Source organism: Peromyscus californicus, unplaced genomic scaffold (genome assembly GCF_007827085.1).
Source record: "Peromyscus californicus insignis strain IS unplaced genomic scaffold, ASM782708v3 Scaffold_21__1_contigs__length_65335640, whole genome shotgun sequence".
In the NCBI taxonomy this organism is placed as follows: Eukaryota; Metazoa; Chordata; class Mammalia; order Rodentia; family Cricetidae; genus Peromyscus; species Peromyscus californicus.
Window position 1 is genome coordinate 30304010 of NW_026294514.1, and position 20225 is coordinate 30324234.

A 20225-nucleotide genomic window follows, 5' to 3' on the forward strand; every position below is an offset into this window, starting at 1 on the left:
GTTTTGCTTTGATTTCAGAACAGTAATACAATTCATGATTATTAGCACCCATGACTTAACAACAGGAATTATTATTCCTACCTGCTTGGTTGGTTGTCACGGTGACAGACACTGACTGGTCCGGACTAGGGTTATATTTAGACACTCCATTCACTGCCCAGATCTCAAACGTGTAATTGGTGTGTGCTAGGAGGTCGGTGATGGAGACTCTGGTCGTCTTGAGGCCGTTCTGCTGTGGCGTGTAGTGAACTCCACTTCCACAGGGCCGGCACTTGCTGGGGTCACCCGCTCCACATTTCTTGCAGACCACATTGTAAGAAATGTCCTGACGGCCACCTGTGTTCTGAGGACTGCTCCATTCCAAGTTCACCGACGTCTCATTGACATTTGAAATCAAGTTGAGGGGAGCAGATGGCGGGCCTGGGGGAAGAGAAAACAGACCATCACACCAAGAATGGAGATCCCGTTGGACTCCTTCAGGGGTTTCTATGACTCTCTCTGCAGCTCTAGGAGAGAAGGAAGGCCCATTTGGCAGAGCAAGCAAAAGGCAAAGAAAGCTAACAAAAAGGATCCTTCAAAAGAACAATACGATAGGAGCTGTGCGTGTGGGTCTCATTCTACCTCCAGCGCAAATAAACATGCCACTTCAAGACATGAAACCACTCCACAGCGAGCGGGCTCAAAGCCCAGGCCTGCTCTCAGTTGGCAGGGAAGCAGCATATGTTATCTGGTCTCCATCTTACCTTCTGAAAGTCGGCTCTACAAATGAGATTCCGGTTCCCAGGGCTGTGGGGGACTGGAAAATGAATACTTAAGAGACGGCTTTTGAAGACATGTTCTGATTGCTCAGTGGGACGCATTACCAATAGCAAATTAAATGATCAGAGCGATATAGATAGGAGTCTGCGGCCACAGATTTAAGTGAAAGTTAAACCACTTGGTATGGTGTTGTTAGCAGGAACTGGTTTAACATGATTGCCACCGTGTGAAAGATACACACAGCTGCAAAGAGATCTCAGAGCTAGGCCCGGGCTGTCTATGACTACCACAAACCTACTTCTCACTCTTCCATAGATAAGGGCTATCCAAAACCACATTCGTTCCCGCTGACATCAAAACGTTCCTGAAATGGGAGCGCTGATGGTGACTGTCATCATCGATGACTGGTGATCCAAAGCATCATGGGTAGTTGAGAAACAATAGAAGATACGACCACCAACCCTTTAGCCAAGAGGCTATGCCCTAAATGCTGTCAGGTAGAAGATGGAAGACGTTGAGAGCTGAAGGAGGAGCTTTCTTGGTCTAACTCAGTTTCAAATGTTTAAAAGAAGTCTTTACTATAAAATAACCAAACTAAAGCAGGCAAATGAAATAATAACAACAACAACAAAAACAAGGCAGAGCCAAACTGAGTTTTCACAGAACACTTATTCTTTCTACACACATTCGTATGTGTGTGTGTGTGTGTGTGTGTGTGTGTGTGTGTGTGTGTATGTGTGTGTGTATGCACATATGCACGTAATGCACGTATTTATGTGTACACACACACACACACATACACACATGTTTTGGGGGATGACTGCTTTGAAGGTAATTCTACACTTGTCTCGGGAAGGGAAGTTAACTGGAGGCCTGTATGGAATTGATGCTTTTCCTTATTAGCTACCATGGAACACTGAGTCTGGTCCAAAGAGGTGATGGAGACAGAAGTGAGGCAGGTCATCTGTGGACATATAGTCACATTCAATATTTGTCACTTGATTTGCGGTGATGAACGGGGCCGATGGATTTGGTGGAAACGTTCTGCGTGGGAAATCTCCCCTCCTTCGCTCTCATCCAACTAAATTGAAGATGTTACTTATAAAGGTAAGCAGCTTCTCATTGTAACCCCCTGAGACTAATTATCCACAGCCTTTCTTAACTGTAAGATCGACCCTCCAGCCTTCAAATCTTAAGTGGGAGGGGGGGAACCTTACCAAAACTATTGTAAATTTTGTGTTAAAGCTAAGCCGACTTCAGAAACCCCCCAGAAACTGAATTATAAATTTCGTCTTATTTAGATTTCAAGACTCAATGTATGGTCTTGAACACAGCAGACAGGACAGAGTAAGGATGAGCAAATGACTTCAGAATATGTGGATGGAGTTACTGAAAATATCAGACTCTGAGAGCCAAGTATGGTGTTAAGTATTAAATGTTAAAGATGAGGGAGCTGCGATGTAGAAAGAAAACAGATAATAGTACAAATCTACACAATGTAATTCATAACAGAATTTTACTAAAGTCTCAAAGGACTGTGTCCTAGAGTCGGGGGTTATTTCTGCTCCACCAGGCAGAAGCGCTGCTTTAAGATGGAGTGGGCACTTTCTACTCTTCAAAGTCTGTGACTTGTGATGGCCACCACGGTGAAAGCCATCGCCGGTCTGCAGCTGAAGCTGGCCATAGTCTGGTTTATAAAATGGGTCAGTCATCGGTCCTTACTTTCCTGTGACTTCCAGGGCGAAGCAAGAGTGACTCTGAAATCCATTAACCTCCTTGCCAAGGCTCGCCGGTCCACTTTCACATGGGAAAATGTGACACAATGAACCGAGTACCGCAGAGGCAAGAAGTCAGTAATTAGTATGTAGGACGGGGCACGGCGGTGTCTAAACAGAGAAGAAATGGAGCAGAAAACTAAATGGTCACAGGACCCGGAGAGGTAACACTGCCATGTGGAAAGCAATACAAAGATGCAGCAGGATTTCATGGGGTGGGGGCCGGGGGGAGGGATGATGTGAAAACAAGCTGTGGTCTCAAACAGTCGTCTTGGTTCTTAAAGGAGGCCTTGAGGTAAATGCTAAAAGAGGTTCAAGTTCAATGCACCTCCTGGAATGGTTTGAAGAACAGCTCTGCCTGTGTGTCGTATTTTGCTGTCCTAGAACATGATGAGAACACTCTAGCCGTGTATGAATTGGACAATTATAGTCATATAATAAAGGGGGAAAGGAATCATGGAAATCCCTGCCCGGTATAATTAACCAACTGGCCTATAAAGACGCAGAGAAGCACACGTGCTTTCCAAGCTAAAATCATCATGGTGGCTGTGTTTCGTCTGTGGCATTGTGGTTTCTTTTTATATCTCTTGCCAATTAAAAGACGGCAAACATGGAATGAGTGTGTTCCTCGTTTATAGTGAAGGGCCACTGCTTCTTCAGCACAGAAAAATTCTCCTCAAGACAATGTAGGAAAAAATGATGGACCCGATGATGCCAAAGCTAACCTAGGTCTCCCGCTATACTTAACATCATTACGGCAACTCTTTGCAGGGATATCTAATAAGAGAAAGCAGGCCTTCTGAGAAACATGAACTCTCAGCCAATAAATAGGAAGTATACAAAAGAAAAACTGATCACGACCTATTTTCTTTTCCATTTAAGTTTTGTGTCTGAGTATCAGGTAGTAATGGTGAATGGCCCTCCTTCCTGGTCAGAGACAAGGTCATCTGCAAGTGAAGTCTTCAGTTTAAGTACGGTAGGGCTCTGTACTCACGGGGTTGACTTCCAGGGATCTAATCAACCGGGTATAAATTCAAGAAAGAATGTGTTCTCATGAACATAAAGCAACCTACTAGTTGTTTGGTTTTTTTTCCATTATTCCCCAAGAAATACAGCATGTGTAACTACTTAGACAGCATTATATTGTATTAGTTATAAGTGTCCCCAAAGAGTACAGCATTCAGGAAAGTGGTGTTGTTCATGTCATGTTAGATATGGGTGGAGACCGTCCATGGATTTTGGTATCCCTGAGTGTCCTAGAGCCAATCCCAAATGCATGCAGAGTGAGGACTATATGACTTATCAATCAAAGCTACAGCAGAATAGGATCAAATTTTCTAGTCATTCTGCCTATACCGCCCTCACTGAACACACATTGACGGGTCACTGTGAGGAACAAAATGTCTTAACCGCTATCGATATTAGCCTGAATACAAGGCTGGCAGCGAGTATGGTGCCACACCTATTTCAGCTCCTTGTTTGTTTCTGTGGCCCAATTCGCTTGTGATGCTTGACAGTTTCTTGATAACCAGACATCCGCTCCACATCTGTCCTCATCTATCACCTGTGTCTAAGTCATCCTCAAGGGAATCAATGTTCTCATTATTTCCCACTGTCTACCATTATTTCCTAATATCTAGTTCAGAGAAAGCGCAATAAATGTTTGATGAGTGAGTAGATTGATGGCTAGTGAAGTCCTTGAATGTAACTTGTACCGTTGGTGAAAACGGGCTTCCTTGAGTTAAAGCTGTACCATTCAGTTTCTCCCATAAGGTTCACTAGTACTAACTCATTCCCATAGACTAACCAGACTGGAAAAGCTGGGAAAGGCTATGTGTCCGGTATCAATGGTTACCAATGCTGGGGGCGCTGTAGAGTGCTTGTTTACTTAACAAATATCTATTGACTTCTCATTTCATCACCTGTTGGAGAGTAGCATGGGGGAAAAAAACACCTTGATTCATTTTAATGGATTTGTGACAGATTCCTAGATAGGAGGAGGTTTCGTAGAGGAAACAGGCTAAGGGCATCTAAATATGAAGTGTGTGTGTGCATTGGATTTAGCGGGCAAGCATGCACCCTGCTCTGACCCGTTCCTACAGACTCCGTGACTAACCACTGCACCTGGGGGTTTAAAATGGGGCCTGTCAGTTAAAGCTTTGTCAAGTCAGAACTGAAGGCTCCAATTTCTCTTCTGCTTTGTTCTCAGGTGATAATTTATCACGAAGCCAGCTAAAATCTCTCTGGAAGAAATGGATTCTAACATCTCCAAAGGAAGCCTCATATTTGCCTTTAATAGAATTTTAATAGAGCTCCCCTCCCCCATTTAATTTTATTTTTATCACCAAATTAAGCTGTTTTTAAATATGAAATAATCAAATGCTGAAATGCTTGTAAGGGGAGGCACTGCTCAGTTTCATTTTGAATCGCTCATTTTGAATCGCATTTGTGAATCTCCCCATGGCATTCACACATAAGCTCCACATTCTCTGTCTCTGCACCCCAAGAATGGGGCTGGCATGTGAAACTCTTTTAAAGTTTTCACATTTTGAATGCCCTTCTTGTTTTTAATATAATTTAGTGGCACAGATAATAACTATACTACCAGAAACAAAAGGCAAATGCAATAACCTTTAATTTATGAATAGAGCAGGGTCAGCATTCTTTCTTTGTAAGAACATTTTATTACATAGCCACGTTGTAAATATTTTAGTCTTTATGGGCCATATGCTCTTGGAAACAGCCACTCAGCAGCCACAGCAAGTATCTCCACCACTGGGCATGGCTGTACCCAGGAAATCTTGGCAAAACTAGACAGCAGCTGAAATTGGCCATTGCTTGTCAATCATTCCTAGAGGGATTATCAGTGGTTTTCAACCTTCATAATGTTCTGGTTTAATACATTTCCTCATGATGTGGTGACCCCTGACCATACTTAAAATTATTTTCGTTGCTACTTCATAACTATAATTTTGCTGCTGTTATGAATCGAATTGTAAGTATCTTGTCTGTGTTTCCCGATGGTCTTAGGCTTTACCTGTGAAAGTGTTGTTCGACCCCTGAAGGTTGACCCACATGTTGAGAACCGCTGGATTATAAGATCCTTCTTCCCAGGAAGAGGGTCTCTGAAGCTGTGGTACCACTCACAGACTTGTGTGCTTGCAACAATGTAACCAGCCACTCTTGTTCCTGCTCCCAAGATCCACCTCTGTGACTTGCTACGATGATGGACCTCCATCCCCTTAACTGTGAGCAACATTACATTCCCGCCCCCCACCTCCATGAATTGTCTGTCAGGTATTCTGCCATTGCATAGTAAATACAGGTACCCTCCTAATTCTATAAAACTATGGACACTAAGTGCACCACAAGTCAATATAGGAAGCTCCGACTAGGAGGTCGGGAACAACCCTGATTTCTAAAATCTAAGTTACACCTCATGTCATTGTCTGAGGAAGGAATGAAATGCCTTTTACTTCCCACTGCTCTAACCAAGATGGGCAACGCACTCCACTGGGGACGTTAAATGAGCATCATTTCCTTCAGCGGGTGTGAAATGCTTTTCACATCACCTAGCAGGTACTGGGGAAAGGTGTTACGGTGGGTAATTATTGTTTTCCTGTGGAATGTCAACTTATGTTCAGTTGACAAGGGTTTGACAGTAAGAGGCCCCGAAGAAATTAGAGGCCAAATTATAGCAGATACCAAGGGTTATCACAGCACATAAAATATCATGTTATATCGCAAAAGGGATTGTCTTTCCCCTTCACTAAGCATGTGTTCTCTCCTCTGGGGAAAATGCAGCACCTACAATTGAGATGGCTCAGCCATTAAGAGTGGGGATATTGCTCAGGACAGTGGTGGCGCATGCCTTTAATCCCAGCACTCGGGAGGCAGAGCCAGGCGGATCTCTGTGCGTTCAAGGCCCACCTGGGCTACAGAGTGAGTTCCAGGAAAGGCGCAAAGCTACACAGAGAAACCCTGTCTCGAAAATTTAAAAAAAAAAAAAAAAAAAAAGAGGGAGTATTGCTCACGCCGAAGACCTGAGTTTGGTTTCCAGCACGCATGTCGGGTGGCGGCTCACAACTGCCTCTAACTCCAGTTCTCTTCTGGTCTCCGCTGACACTACACTCCCATGCCCATTTCCTGCCCATGCACAAATACGCACATGATGTAAACCCACCGGTTAACCAGGAACCTGGGCATTAACGTGTGTCCAAAATGAGGTATAACCATCGTGTGCTTTTATGCCATGGGAAGCTGAAGCTGAAACACCAAGAGCTGGTGCACTCCACCCAACCCCTATGAACTGGAAACAGACTTAATTCGTAAAGGAAGAGATTAATACTGGAGCTATGATGATTCCATTTGGATGTGGGTTTAACAGGCCTATGGACATATGGTGTAAAGTTCCATGAACACCCGAAAATTCCATTTCTTGTGACAACGGGAATCAAAGTGCTAACAGACCCCGAGGCAGCCCATCATATAACCTTTTATTTCCTTCCTGTGAGAATATTAGTTTCCATTCTTATTTCTCGGTTTATGGCTGTTTTTGAGTGTATTCACGTATGCGGACGTGCATGTTGGTGCACATGGAAGCCAGAGCATAGCCCCAGGAGCCTTTCCTCGAAGGCTGTCCACTTTGATTTTGAGATAAGCTCCCTTGTTTTACTGGATTTAGACAAGTAGGTTAGCTTGGCTGGCCAGTGAGCCTCAGGGCTGGGATTACAAGAGCATGCCGCCATATTGGATTAACAAGCAAACAAAAGAAACAAAATGGGAAAAAAAAATGGGCTTGGGGAATTGAACTCAGGTCCTCATGCCTGCAGACAAGTATTTCACCTACTCAGCTTCCTCCATGGTTTATCGTTTATAGTCCCATGATACACTGCATGCTAGTGATATTTAACAGCCTAATACCTAATTGCCGAGGGAGTAAGTGATGACTCCTTTATCTGGACAGTGCAACTGCCTTATCAGACACAACATTGCCACAGTCTGTGTGTGTGTGTCACAAAAGCTGACAAATAAACAAGAAAGAAATAAAGAAATAAATAAATAAATAAATAAAGAAAGAAAGAAAGAAAGAAAGAAAGAAAGAAAGAAAGAAAGAAAAAAAGAAGGAAGGAAGGAAGGAAGGAAGGAAGGAAAGAAAGAAAGAAAGAAAGAAAGAAAGAAAGAAAGAAAGAAAGAAAGAAAGAAAGAAATCAGGAAGGAAGGAAGGAAGGAAGGAAGGAAGGAAGGAAGGAAGGAAGGAAGGAAGGAAGGAAGGGCAACTTCATATTAAAATATTAGAAAAAAAAAAGCTCTAATTTGTAACCAAGACAAGGAGTCAGTTGACAGGAAAAGTCACAGTACCAGGGCTCCTGTGGCACCATGGCATCCAGACCCATTACAGATTCTTAATACTTAACTGATTTTTAATCACCATTTTAAAATTCAATGCTTGAGCCATGAAATTAATTCTGGAAGTAGCAAGGAGCATCCCAGGAGCCTGGGCAGAAAACGTAACTCTTAAGATGATCAATTCCTTTAAGCGCAACTGTCACCCGATAAAACGCCAAGGCAACCAGTTACAAGACATTATCTTCCGAGGAAGAGGCACCTTGGGGCTCCGGTTCCATTTCATAAGGCTGCGGAACAGGCTGCGCGCGGAGCACGTGCAACTTTGGGGCTGTCAATAATACTTCAGTGTCTTAGCTGGAAAAGCCCTTCCACCCTTCAGATAAGCTTTTGTTGTTAATCTCTCTCTGGTCGAAAGACAAGTTGTAAGGCAGAGTAAACAGTTGGGGGTGTACAGGTTCGGATTCCGACATGAAGCCCCTGCTTCCCCCATGACAGCTGTATACGTTGCCACCACTAATTGCTTTCCCTTGACCCCGACGGCTGGGTTAGTTTACATAAAGACTGCTGTCCAGGGATGCCGCTTCTGAGATTTATGAACGGTGCAGAACCTTTTATCACAGCAGTTTATGTGTTTTCACAATACGAATGCCAAGGCAGAGCTGTCCACGATTTCAAAGCTGAACCACTTGGACACATCCATCACTTGTTGCTGTCCTGAAGAAGTCTTCGCTTCCCATAGAGGTCAACGCTGAGACTCTGCCAATGCCTAGTCTGTCTCTTATTTCTATTGTGCTCTTCTCCTCTCAGGAATATTAACTGAATATTCTCTTTCTTTATATGAGATGCCCAGAGCAGAGCTGAAGTTCTTTATAGATTCTCAGTTACCCACGAGTACTTGGAAATAGACAGGACCAAGAAAACTATGATGGCATTTCATTCAGGAGTTAGCTGAGCTGTGCACGGGTGTATGTTTTTTTTTTTTCAACACTTTTTCATACTTTATCGTAAATTTAATCCCCGAATAAAATTTTTTCAAAAGGCATCAGGACAATCTGATCACCAAAAGTTAGTGTGAGCAGAAGCTAAGCAGGCTGGGGAGATGGCTCAGCCAGCGGGCAGCATGCTTGCTGAGCAAGTGTGGGGACCTGAGTTTGGATCCCCAGCACCCACACAAAAGCCGGACATAGTGATGTGTGTCTGTGACAGCAGTGCTGGGGGAGAGGCGGAACAGCGGATCCCCTGGGGGCTTGCTGGCCAACCAGCCTTGCTGAAATGCTGAGCTAGCCTAGGTTTGTGACACCTTGTGACCAAGAATAACATGGAGAGTGATAGAAGATACCCACGTTGATCTTTGGCGTCCACTCACATACACACACACACACACACACACTCATCCATATACATGTGCACATGTATGCATACATCACACTCACACAGACACACACACACAGAAAGAATGAAAGGAGGGAAGAAGGGAAGGAGAGAGGTAGGGAGGGCAGTGGGCAGGCGGGAAAGCTAAGCAACTCAAGCAAATTAACACAGCAACCTGGTTCCAGCTTTATCAGAAATTCAGGGTCCAAAGCAAAATGACCCCCACCCCCACCCTCCCCCAGCACCTCAAAGAGACAGAAAACCATGAAGTTTCACTATGAATCCCTTTCTGGAACAGATCAGAATCCTTCTAATTTTCTCAACTTGCCTACCCCAGAGTTAATTCTCTCTAAGTCCACTGCCCTTCGGGATGATGACTAGCTGGCATTATTACTTTTGTGACAGTGCTCTAGGCTTCACTGATCTGCCCTTTTTGTGTGGTTCCTACCTCTACACCACAGGGTACTTAGGAGTTTCTGGTAAAGGCCGCTTCCCTGGTGGTAGATCACAGGAGGGGGCAAGCGGTGCCTGCACTCTGTTCTCAGCTCATCTTGGCTGGGCCCTAGGTAGCAGGTGGAGCAGGAGTACAGACTTAGAGAAAAATCAAAATGCTGATAGCAAGGAAGCTCCTCAGTTCTCACCCCAGGGGAGCTCAGAAAAATGTATAATTGACCCTGTTTCAAAGACGCACGCTGTGCATAACCACAGTATGGCTTCGGTGAGGAGTGTCAGGGATGCCATCCAGAAATGATGGGGCGTGCTTGCTTGATGGCAAGCCACTCTTAATTATTCATGGGGGTAGAAGAACCGTAATAACTTGGCTAAATAAATGGCAATGGCAGATTATCTGAGCCTTTCGCGAGAGCCGAGATTAATGTTCCTCACACCTATGCATTTCCTCCTGGAATAGGCAGTACATTGTTTATCTCTGTACAATGGAAAAGTAGGTCAGAAAGGAAGGGGCAATGTGATGGAAGCTGATCTTTATGGAATAGCATGGCACTTTCACACTCTTCAAATAACCAGTCAGCACACAGTCAGCCTGAAGCCCATCTAGTACCTTACATTCAGTTCTTGTGTGGAGGTCAGAGGCCAGCCTCAGGAAGAGCCCCTCAAGGGGTATGCACCCTGTTTAGAAGGAAGGCCCAGGCATTGATGAGGCTAGGTTGGATGACCAGTGAAGAGCAGAGATATGCCTCTCTCATCTTTCCAAAGTGCATCCCAGGTCTTAAGGGTCCCCAGCGGCCACGCACTCACTAGGGGCAGGTACTTTAAAATGTCAGCAGGTGTAGCAGTTACCTGCAACCTCACTAGGGGCGGTACTTCAAGGTCACAGCTGGAACAGCTGTCCATTACACACTAGGGACATTTCCTTGGAAATCTTGGAATTCAAGAGGGATTGATTGTACAGATGACAAAAAAAAAAGTTAAAGATCACCCACCGGACCTTCTGAAACTCCCATGAATACTTGGGGGATTTGGTGCTCACTCTTTTACCAAACTGGTCATGACCCATCTTCACTTTCATACAATGCCCCCCCCCCCACACTACTACAGTATTAGCTATTTACAACTCCAAAGTAAAAAGAAATACATTTTTCGGATTTTGGGGTTGGGGGTGCAAGACGTAGTAAACTTGAAACTGAAAGATGCCTTTTATTCTATGGTTTAGACATCAAAACCTTACAATAGACATACCTCCCTAAATCCCTAAGCCAGACTGCTAAACATATGAATCTTTGTGGGTGGGGGGGATATCAAACTCTGGGGGCACCTTCAAGAGCTTGTTTGACAATGGATAGAAGAGTCTCCAAATTAGAGTGCTTTGCAAAAAAAAAAAAGAAAAAGGGAAAAAAAAAGTTTTCTTCTGACCTTGGAAGTGAGTAAGGACGACGGACGATGGTCTTTTAATTTGCATTCAGATTTTAACAACACAGTCACACAGCACCGGTGGGACCGACGCTGGGTTTCCACTGAAGATTGCTCTTCATTTCATTATGGCTCATTATGTTGATAACTGCCAGCAAGCATTAGAAGTGAGGGCTTTGAGTAATAGAACTGAAATGGCGATTTGAAAACAATACACTTTCTAGCGGAAATACTGCAGCGCTCGAAATTCAATTAGAAGAGGCCAGTATGAAGACAAAGTCAGCGCCATCCATCCATCCGTGGTCTGGAGCTTGGTCCTTTCGAATTCTTGATACCCTCAACCTTCAGAAAACTTTCTCAAATCAAGGCCCTTCAGCCTAGGTCTAGGTAAAATTTTGCTCATCAGTCTTGAGCTTTTCCAGTGCAAGTTGTCTTAAAAGCTGCGATTTGGGGACTATTTAAGACACTAAGTATTAATCAATCACACTGTTTGGAACAGCTGATGGAGTTACTCAAAGCCGTTTACTCAGAGATGGAAACATGGAGGCCCTTCAAGTTGGCAATGGAAAGTCATAATCTCTCATCTGCAGAGTGGCCCTGATCTCCGACACCGATAAATTATCCCAAACAAGTGGAGCGCACAGCAGAAGGATGGATTTTCAACTGAAGACTACAGAAATCCACTCTTCGAACAGGGCTGAGCAGAGTACCAAAATAAAATTGTGGGGTTTAGGGTTTTTTTTTTATGGGGGTATACAAAGCTAGTGACTCCCTCCGTTTTTGCTCACATATTTTGAAATGTATCAGAAATTGCAATGTTACCTTAAACAGAACATTGGCTCAGCCTTCTCCCTACAATCACTGAACACCAGCTAAGCACTAAGGTCATAAAGGACTTCCTGTTCTTGCATGGGAGCCTTCCCAGCATTGAAGAAAGCCAGACTGCATTCCAGAAGGGAAATGCAAATTCAAGGGGAGAAGGGGCTAGCTAGCCTAGTTATCGGACATGTATTTTATTAATAATAATTTAAAAAAGGCCATACTAGAGAGTGTCATGCTATAATCCCAGCTTGAGGGAGGTAAAGGACCAGGAAAGAGTTCAAGGTCATCCTCAGGCAACAGAGAGTTTAAGGCCAGCCTGGGCTACAAGACAGTGAGTGGGTCTCAAAAAAAAATTAAAAATTAATCAATCCTGTTGAAAAAAGAAAAGGAAGTCATGGACTCATATTCCATCCTCAGGTTCATTGCTTTCTTGGGTCTCTGTCTACAGGCAATATTTACCAGAAAACCACAGTGCCTCTCTCCTCTGATGGGGCCTGTGAGGGAATGTGGGAGAAGCATTTACATTTCTGTTCTCTGACATCAATCCTCAGGAAGTCTGAAAGGAGCCACAAAAAAAAAAAAAAAAAAGGCAAAACCCATGCATATAGTGACGCCTCCAATGGTTGTATGACCTCCAACTAACTGGGTTGAGTTGTTTTTCAGAACGAGACAAATGAACTATTTGATTTCTATTAAGGACAAATGTTCTGGATCCTTGACATATCCCTCTAGAATTTCCACTAGCTGAAAGTTACAGTCGTGAAAGAGAATCTCTGAGCTCCAGCCCTTTCGATGGGACTTAGACCCACCAGTCATGTGGTCACGTGTGAACGTGTGAGAAGTGCAGAATTTCAGCCTGACCCCTGTCCTGCTAATCCCCAAGCGGCTTTCATGTGGCTTCCGCCACAGTGATGTGTAGTGGGAGCACAGCTCTAGCTCGGTGTGGTGGCGACTCGGCTATGGTCTTAAATTATTGAAGCTGAGGGGATTAAGTAAGATCATGAGTCTGAGGCTAGCCCACATAATTTAACAAGATCCTATCTCTAATAAAATTAAAAGGAGCTATATATCTAACAGTGGCTGTAGCAACCCCATCTGGCTCAACAGTAGAAATCTTGTTTAGCATATGCATGACCCAGAGTTCAATCCCCAGAAGAGGGAAGGAGGAAAAATAGTAATAATTAATAAAAATAAAGTATCAATCTTTAGCATTAGACACCCTTTTTGAAACAGGTATGGGCTACTTTATTTTTTTTAAAAAAAATACTCAGATTGAAACATCTCATTCTGTCTGAACCATATCTACTCATTTTAGGATAACCAGAGGCTCCCTCAAAAGTCCTCCAACACCAAAGTGTATTCATTATTAAATTCTCCTAATTTTTTCCCGTGGTGTGGACAGTGTAAACTTTTAGGTGTCTCCTTCTGAATTAGCTGGTGCGACTTGTATTTACCTGGTCTAATCAGCCCCCAAGTGAACAAAAACCTGATTTTACAAGCCAGTGGAGCAGAGTCTCACTTTGGCTAGAAGAATGAGTCTCGGAGAGTGTGTTTTATTTCTTCATTAGTGTGCCGTCACAGTGAGCGATCACTAAAGGCTGGCCTGCCTAAGAATGCCGGGGTTAAAGACGGCAGGGCGAACAAAGAAGGTACCTGATTAGCATGGCTGTCAGCACCAGGGAATTGGGTTTGTCACCTGGCTTAACCAACTGGGAAGAACTGATTAGGGGCTGGAATCCATTTGAAAGGATCCCCTGATGTTTATGTTCCCTTCCATCCCCACATCTTGTCAAGAGAATCCGATAAAGCTGGGAATGGGGAGGATTTGTCCGGTGGGTTATCTGAACAAGAGGTTCTTTGAGAAACTCCCACTGTTCCCTCTACACTGAACCGTCTACTCAATCGCTGTAGAGTGAACTTTCTGCAAAGTTAGAAACATCCTCATCCATGCTATATATCTAACAGTGGCTGTAGCAACCCCATGTGGCTAGTCAGCTCTAGAAATGTGGATAACACAAATGAGCAACTGAATGTAGAATATCGCTCATGACTTTCCAGTAGACACACGTTCCTATTGGCTGCGGATTAAACAGTAAGTTTCCACTCTCCAGTCAACAGAAAGGGAGAAATATGATCCTCAGACACAGGTTCTAATCCTGCTGTCTCATCTCGTAATACAGACCCAAGTGTCCCTCTCTCAAAGGAGGGTTTCTAAGGCTTACATAATTAATAAAGTTTAAAAAAATGAACTCTGTAGAGATGTGATATCCATCTTTGCTGCAGAACAGGATTAAAGTCAGATTTTTGAGTCCTACCTGGGGTGCAACGTAGCCAATCATTGCACTGAGTAACTTCATTGTGTTGTCACAAGTCACTGACATTTGTGAAGGGGAATGAATGCCCCCTCCCTGGGAGGTGGTGTGGCCAAGGACTTCCATGACCAACTAGAGATAAAAAAGGACAAAAACTTCTCCGATTCCCAATATGTGTCAGACTGTCCCAAATATTTTCTCAATTACTTTTTAAAACATAGGCATAGATAGTGAGAATCTACTTCACAGAAGGAAACTGGGGCCTGGAGGCATTAAATGCTCTTAGTCACAGGCTTGGTTGGTGCAAGGGAGCTCTAGCTGTCTGGGAAGTCTGGGAGCCTGTCACAGAAACCCTGGGAGCAAGTCAGCAGGACACAGTGATGGTCGGTTTACAGGCACCAAGCACAAGACCTCAGAGCAGAGAAGAGTGGGAAGAATTCAAAGTGGCAAGAAAGGAACCCCTGCAGAGTTGGTGGAGCCTCATTGACCTTTACTCACAGCTCAAAAAGCTCACAACCCTTCCTCCTTAATCTTGGAGAACACAAATGGGGTGGGGGTGGGGGTGGGGGCGTGTCATATCAAATTTTTAAAATTTTGGTTTCAGCAATTGAGTTTAAAAATCAGTATGTTTTTGTTTTTCATTTGCATCTTTTTGGAAGAAAGTTAACAATTTGTTTCTCAAAAAAAAAATGTCACATAGGTATGATGCCTATGGCAAATAGCCTAATACAACACACACACAGCAGTCTCTGGAGGTGTTCTATACTCCCAAGCATCAAGGGGCAGTCACTACATTGGCACAGGCTTACTAGAATGCTAGACGACACACCAGAATCAGGAGACTGAAAACACCCATGCTGTTCAGTGTTAAGTTTCCTGACATTCACAATACAGTCAAACCTTACCCAGAAGGAAGGAAAGAGTCCCTGTGTGGCGAGTAGGTGGGGTACCTCATACAAATAAAGGGCCATTTGGTAAACATCAGCCTGAAATACTTCCTCTTCTGCTTGCTCATGTGCCCCTGGTTCCCAGCAGTCAGGAGCTGTTGTTTGGTAGTGAGTGTAGACAGGGGCAGGGAGCTCATTCTTAAGTAAATCACCAAGTTTAACACTGCATAAAAATACTGGAAAACTCAAGATTTGATCAGGTCAAAGGGTTGGGAATAAGGAGAACCAGCCAGAGAAAGAATTTAGTCTAGGGAAAGCATTGACCAAAAAAAAAGGGGGGGGGGGGCTGGAGAGATGGCTCAGAGGTTAAGAGCACTGAATGCTCTTCCAGAGGTCCCGAGTTCAATTCCCAGCATCCACATGGTGGCTCACAACCATCTGCAATGAGATCTGGCACCCAATTCTGTATACATAATAAATAAACAAGTTTTTTTTTTTAAAAAAAAAGGAAGGTAAAGACATCCTTGCTGCTATGGAAGCATGGAAACATGGAAGCTTAGCCCTTTGCAATCCTTAATCCTGGAAGTTTAATGCTTGATCTGGAAAACCAGGTAAAAGAACCTTCCAGGCGTACATACTATGAGTCCCCAAGATGTGCATGCAGCTCCATCTCTGAGCTGGTCAGGGGCATCTTGGTGCCAGCAGTTACCTAGTTTATAACCAAGAAGACCTACCTTAAATGTCACTACAGTGTGAGTGTGTGATCAAGTTTATCATCCAAAGTGCTGGGCACATCACTTTGTTATAGAGTTTACACCACTGCAACAGTAGGTCCTTGTGATGGTTTGTTGGAGTAGGTGTGGTTTTGTTGGAGGAAGTGTGTCACTGTGGATGTGGGCTTTGAGGTCTCATGTATGCTCAAGCCCCGCCCAGTGAGACAGACCACTTGCTGTTGCCTGTGAGTCAAGAGGTGAGAACTCTCAGCTCCTTCTCTAGCACCATGTCGGCCTGCATGCTGCCTTGATTCCGGCCATGACGATAATGGACTAAACATCTGAACTGTAAGCCAGCCCCAATTAAATGTTTTCCTTTATAAGAGTTGCCATGGTCATGGTGTCTCTTCACAGCAATGGAAACCCTAACTAAGATAGTCCTTTTGTCATAAAAGTCAATCCAGAGGGGATGGCAATTTCACCACAAGTCTGTGATGGACCTGAAACCTCTCTTCTTTCTCCTATTAAGGGTGGTTCTTGATCATGCTACAGAATCAGCGCCCTTCAGCTTCAACTGATCAAAAACCAGGAATGTCTTCCATGTTTAGTGATGCTGGCCCAGACTGGTCCATCTGTGATTTACCATAGTTAAAGATCAAAATAATAGTAGTCATAGTAACAGTAAAACCTAGAATGTACCAAGTAGAGTTGTTTTACTCATTAGACACACATAACCTACACGAGGATGTATAATAACAGCAGTCCTAAGGGAGGTAGAGAGGGTGTATTTCGAACCCCCAAATTCCAACGTGCTCTAGAGTCTGATGCCTTCTGAGCTGAAGAGTGACATGAGGGGACAAATTCCACACTTGACCTCACATGATAGGCTGCCGTGAAAACAGAGACACACTCTAAGTACTTTATGAAGTTACCATTAAGCTATGAGGATAACATGTATGGAACATAAATGAGTTTCATATTTAGACTTGGGTCTCATTCTCAACAGTAACACTTTGTGTAAATGCAAATACCACAAAAAAAAAAATTCTTTCGAATCTTTGAATGTAAAGCTTTTCAGGATAAAGATACATAACATATGCTGTTATTAGCTCCATTCGACAGATGGGGAAATTAAGACGTCAGAGGCTGAGCAGCCACTCTGCTAGTAAACCAAAGTCTGAGAAGCAAGCTCTGAACTTGAAGTCCTATATGCCACATTGCCAGGCTGTGCCCTGAAAGGCGGCCCTCAACTAGTGCAAAACATGAGCGAAATGCCAGGGGCCCATCATTCCTGCCTTGCTCAAGGTCACAGCCGCTGCAAGGTCCGTGGCAACACCTTGGGAACATTGTCCAAATAAAGTGTGAGAGGAGATTTCCCTGTCCAGCTTCGCACCGGGCTTGCCAACACCATCTATTCATTAGCCCAGCATTTATTAAGTGCCTAATATGAAATAAGCATTTATTAGGGTCCTGGCCTAAGTGTTATGAACACAAAGCTATATGATGAAAGCAGGAAGAGGTAAAATGAAAAACCCAAGCAATGACCTCAGAGCACTCTAAACTGTCTCTTACAGGACGGCGGCACATTCCCAAACCCTGTCGTCGTCATCGTCCTCTACCTCTTTCTCCTGTGGTTGTCAAGGTTCCCCCAGCCCTCGATGCAATGGTGAAGCCATTTATAAATTCCATTCTCCGCTGTAATTACACTGTCAGACAACCCGAACACTCACAAAGTAGTTTGTTGGCAGCTGTGCATTTTGAAGGCAACCAGAAAGAGTGAAAGAGAGCCTTTCTTTTCAAAAGCGTTTCTCCTGCTATGATAGAAAGGGGAAGCGTGCTTGCTATCTAATTTGCCCCCTGCAAGGTTATCCCGGGAGCAGTCCTGGCAGCACCCTGCCAGGTGGTAATGAAAGCTGCTGGCATCTCGGAAGACAGGAGACAAGCAAACCACTTACGGGTGCAGGGCATGGAGGCGGCATCGTTGTCAGCTCGGAAGAAGCCGCGGTCACAGGTGCATGAGGTGGCTCCTTCCCAGACGGAGTAGCTGTGGGGTGGACACTTGGCGCAGGTGGCATCCGTGGAGAGAGCTTTGTAATATCCAATTTTGCAAGCTACGGGGAAGGAGGAAAAGGAAAACAAACATGAACCACTGTCAGAAGAACGAAGCAAAGTGTGGAAAAGCATTTCCTTGATGGCAGAAGAGGTGGGGGCGGGGGAGGGGGGGTGTTGTTCATCTCTAGTGATCACCCGGCTTGAAATGCAGGGCAAAGCAGCCTAAAACATGGACTGACAGGGTCTCATATAACCCAGGCAAACTTTCTATTCAGCTGAGGGTGGACTTAAAATGCCTCATCCTTCTGCCTCTACCACCTGAGTGCTGGGGAATCAAACCTAGAGCTTCCTGCAAGCTGGGTAAGCATTCTAGCAACTCAGCCACCCACTCAGCCTCACAGCTTCTCTTTAAGGCTCACTGGCAATTCTGGTTACGTGTCAAGGAGCCTCTAAAGGGCAATGCCTTAAAACTAGTGTGATCAAGCACAATACAGTGGAAGGTTCCTGGAAGGTTCTCTGGAAGCCAGCAGCCATTAGAGGCTCCACGTTGCTCAATCTTACTGTAGCCCCTTTACAATGCACTGGTATTAGCCACACCTTTTAAAGGAAGAACTCCAGTTTCCACCAGGTAATTGTGAGTGTGACACCTTGCACCTGGTTGAGTTTCAGCAGCCATCTTTGACCCCCAAGTGTTCTGCTGCTCCCCCGAACCTGAACTCTCAACCACTTACTTTGGAATTTGAGAGAGGGGGAGGGGTGTCTTTTATTCAATCAACTAGATGGAAATATGGCCAAATGCTAACAAAAAAAATTGGTTGGGGGCTATTTCCTAATTATGGTTACAAAGAGAATCAAATTGAAAACCCAGCAAAGGCATTCATGAGACACGAGCTTGGAAGGCATGAGTCAGCAGAGCAACACAATGAGGACTACTTACAGATAGATTCTGGAATAGTATAAGACAAGCAGCTGATTGAAAAACCAGCTAGTGTGTGTGGTGTTTATTCTCAAGTGCACGAAGCCCTCCTGTGTTTCCCTGCCTCTATTTGTAGCACAGGCCCTCTCCCCTTGCAATGAGCACCGTTGAGGTGAGGCCAGAGAACACAGGTCCACACAGTCCTTTCACGCACCTGACTCGGCTTTCCATGATCTCATCATTATAAACATCACACGGACACTGAGGACTACTTTCCTCAGTAATGTGGAAAAATTCAATAATGCTGCAAAACCTCATCATAAAAATTAATTAAGAGGGCTTTTGCTCCCTTCCCCTTTTTCCTCCTCACACTCTTCATGATTACTCCCCAAACCTATCTCAACCTAAAATAAAAACTGACCAGCACCATCAAGTATTAAGGTCACGGATAAGGACAATGATAATTAAGTTATCCCATAACGTCTGAGGATGGGAAAGAAAATGAGCCACCCACAATTTTCTCAGCATGCTTTGCTCTGTGTTTGCTTCATTTATCATGTTCTCAGAACGTGTCAATACTACCAAAACCCCATCTGGATGAAGGACTCATTGCATATTTTTTCACTAGCCTAACATGCAAGAGACAGCAGCCATCCAGGGATCTCTCTGAAAGGGACAGGTGTATAGCTACCCACACATGCCGGGTTCTCTGTAGAAACAGGACTACAGAGACCTGCAGCCACAGAGAGCTGCCACATTGGTCCACACAGCATTCACTGAAGGCCACCCCTCACCCTCTGGCCTGGCCTGTTGGCATATTCTTCATCATCATCATCTCTCACAATGACGAGTGGTAAGGGACTTTAGTGGGCACTTGGAAAGGCGCGCACACAGTTACTTCACTCTTATTAACCAAAGTTGTTTATGGAATCCCCCTTAACGAGCTAAAACTTTATGGTGTGTGGAGCACCAACAATAAAAGTACTCCCAGATCAATCTCTCTGTTATTTGCTTTTCGTCTTTCATTGGACCGAAGCACCTTAGAAAAACAAATTGCTTTGGTGGCTGTGATTTATGTGTCTCCCAAGTTCATAGGCATCCCATAATTAGATAAGGTTCACCTTGCAAGGTGCTTTTAGTCATGTTTAAGATGGCCCTAGGGTTTTCATGAAAATCTGCAATCCAGACTTTGGGAAGAAGCAGAAGATTAAGCCTCATGGTCCCACATCAAACAGGAAGAGCCCCTAACAGGGACACAAACTCCCTGGGCTCCCCTGCCTTCTAACCCCCACCCCACATCACTCAGTGGTCACAGAAAGCAAAAGCAACTCAAGGCAACTCATGTTGGAACAAGACACAAATGATTTTAATGCCTTTCGGAAAAAAATTATTCTGTGCGT

General features: G+C 44.3%; 1 protein-coding gene across 2 annotated transcripts in view; it reads right to left on the minus strand.

The window, feature by feature from the left end:
- Positions 1-20225, minus strand: part of Epha4 (EPH receptor A4) — a 143012-nt gene that overhangs the window by 57493 nt on the left and 65294 nt on the right. For both annotated transcript variants that reach the window (XM_052749973.1, XM_052749974.1), the window contains exons 4-5: positions 17813-17968; positions 82-420 (exon numbers count right to left, since the gene is read on the minus strand). In XM_052749973.1, coding sequence (XP_052605933.1) covers positions 82-420; positions 17813-17968 — 495 coding nt within the window. The remainder of the gene's footprint in view (positions 1-81; positions 421-17812; positions 17969-20225) is intronic.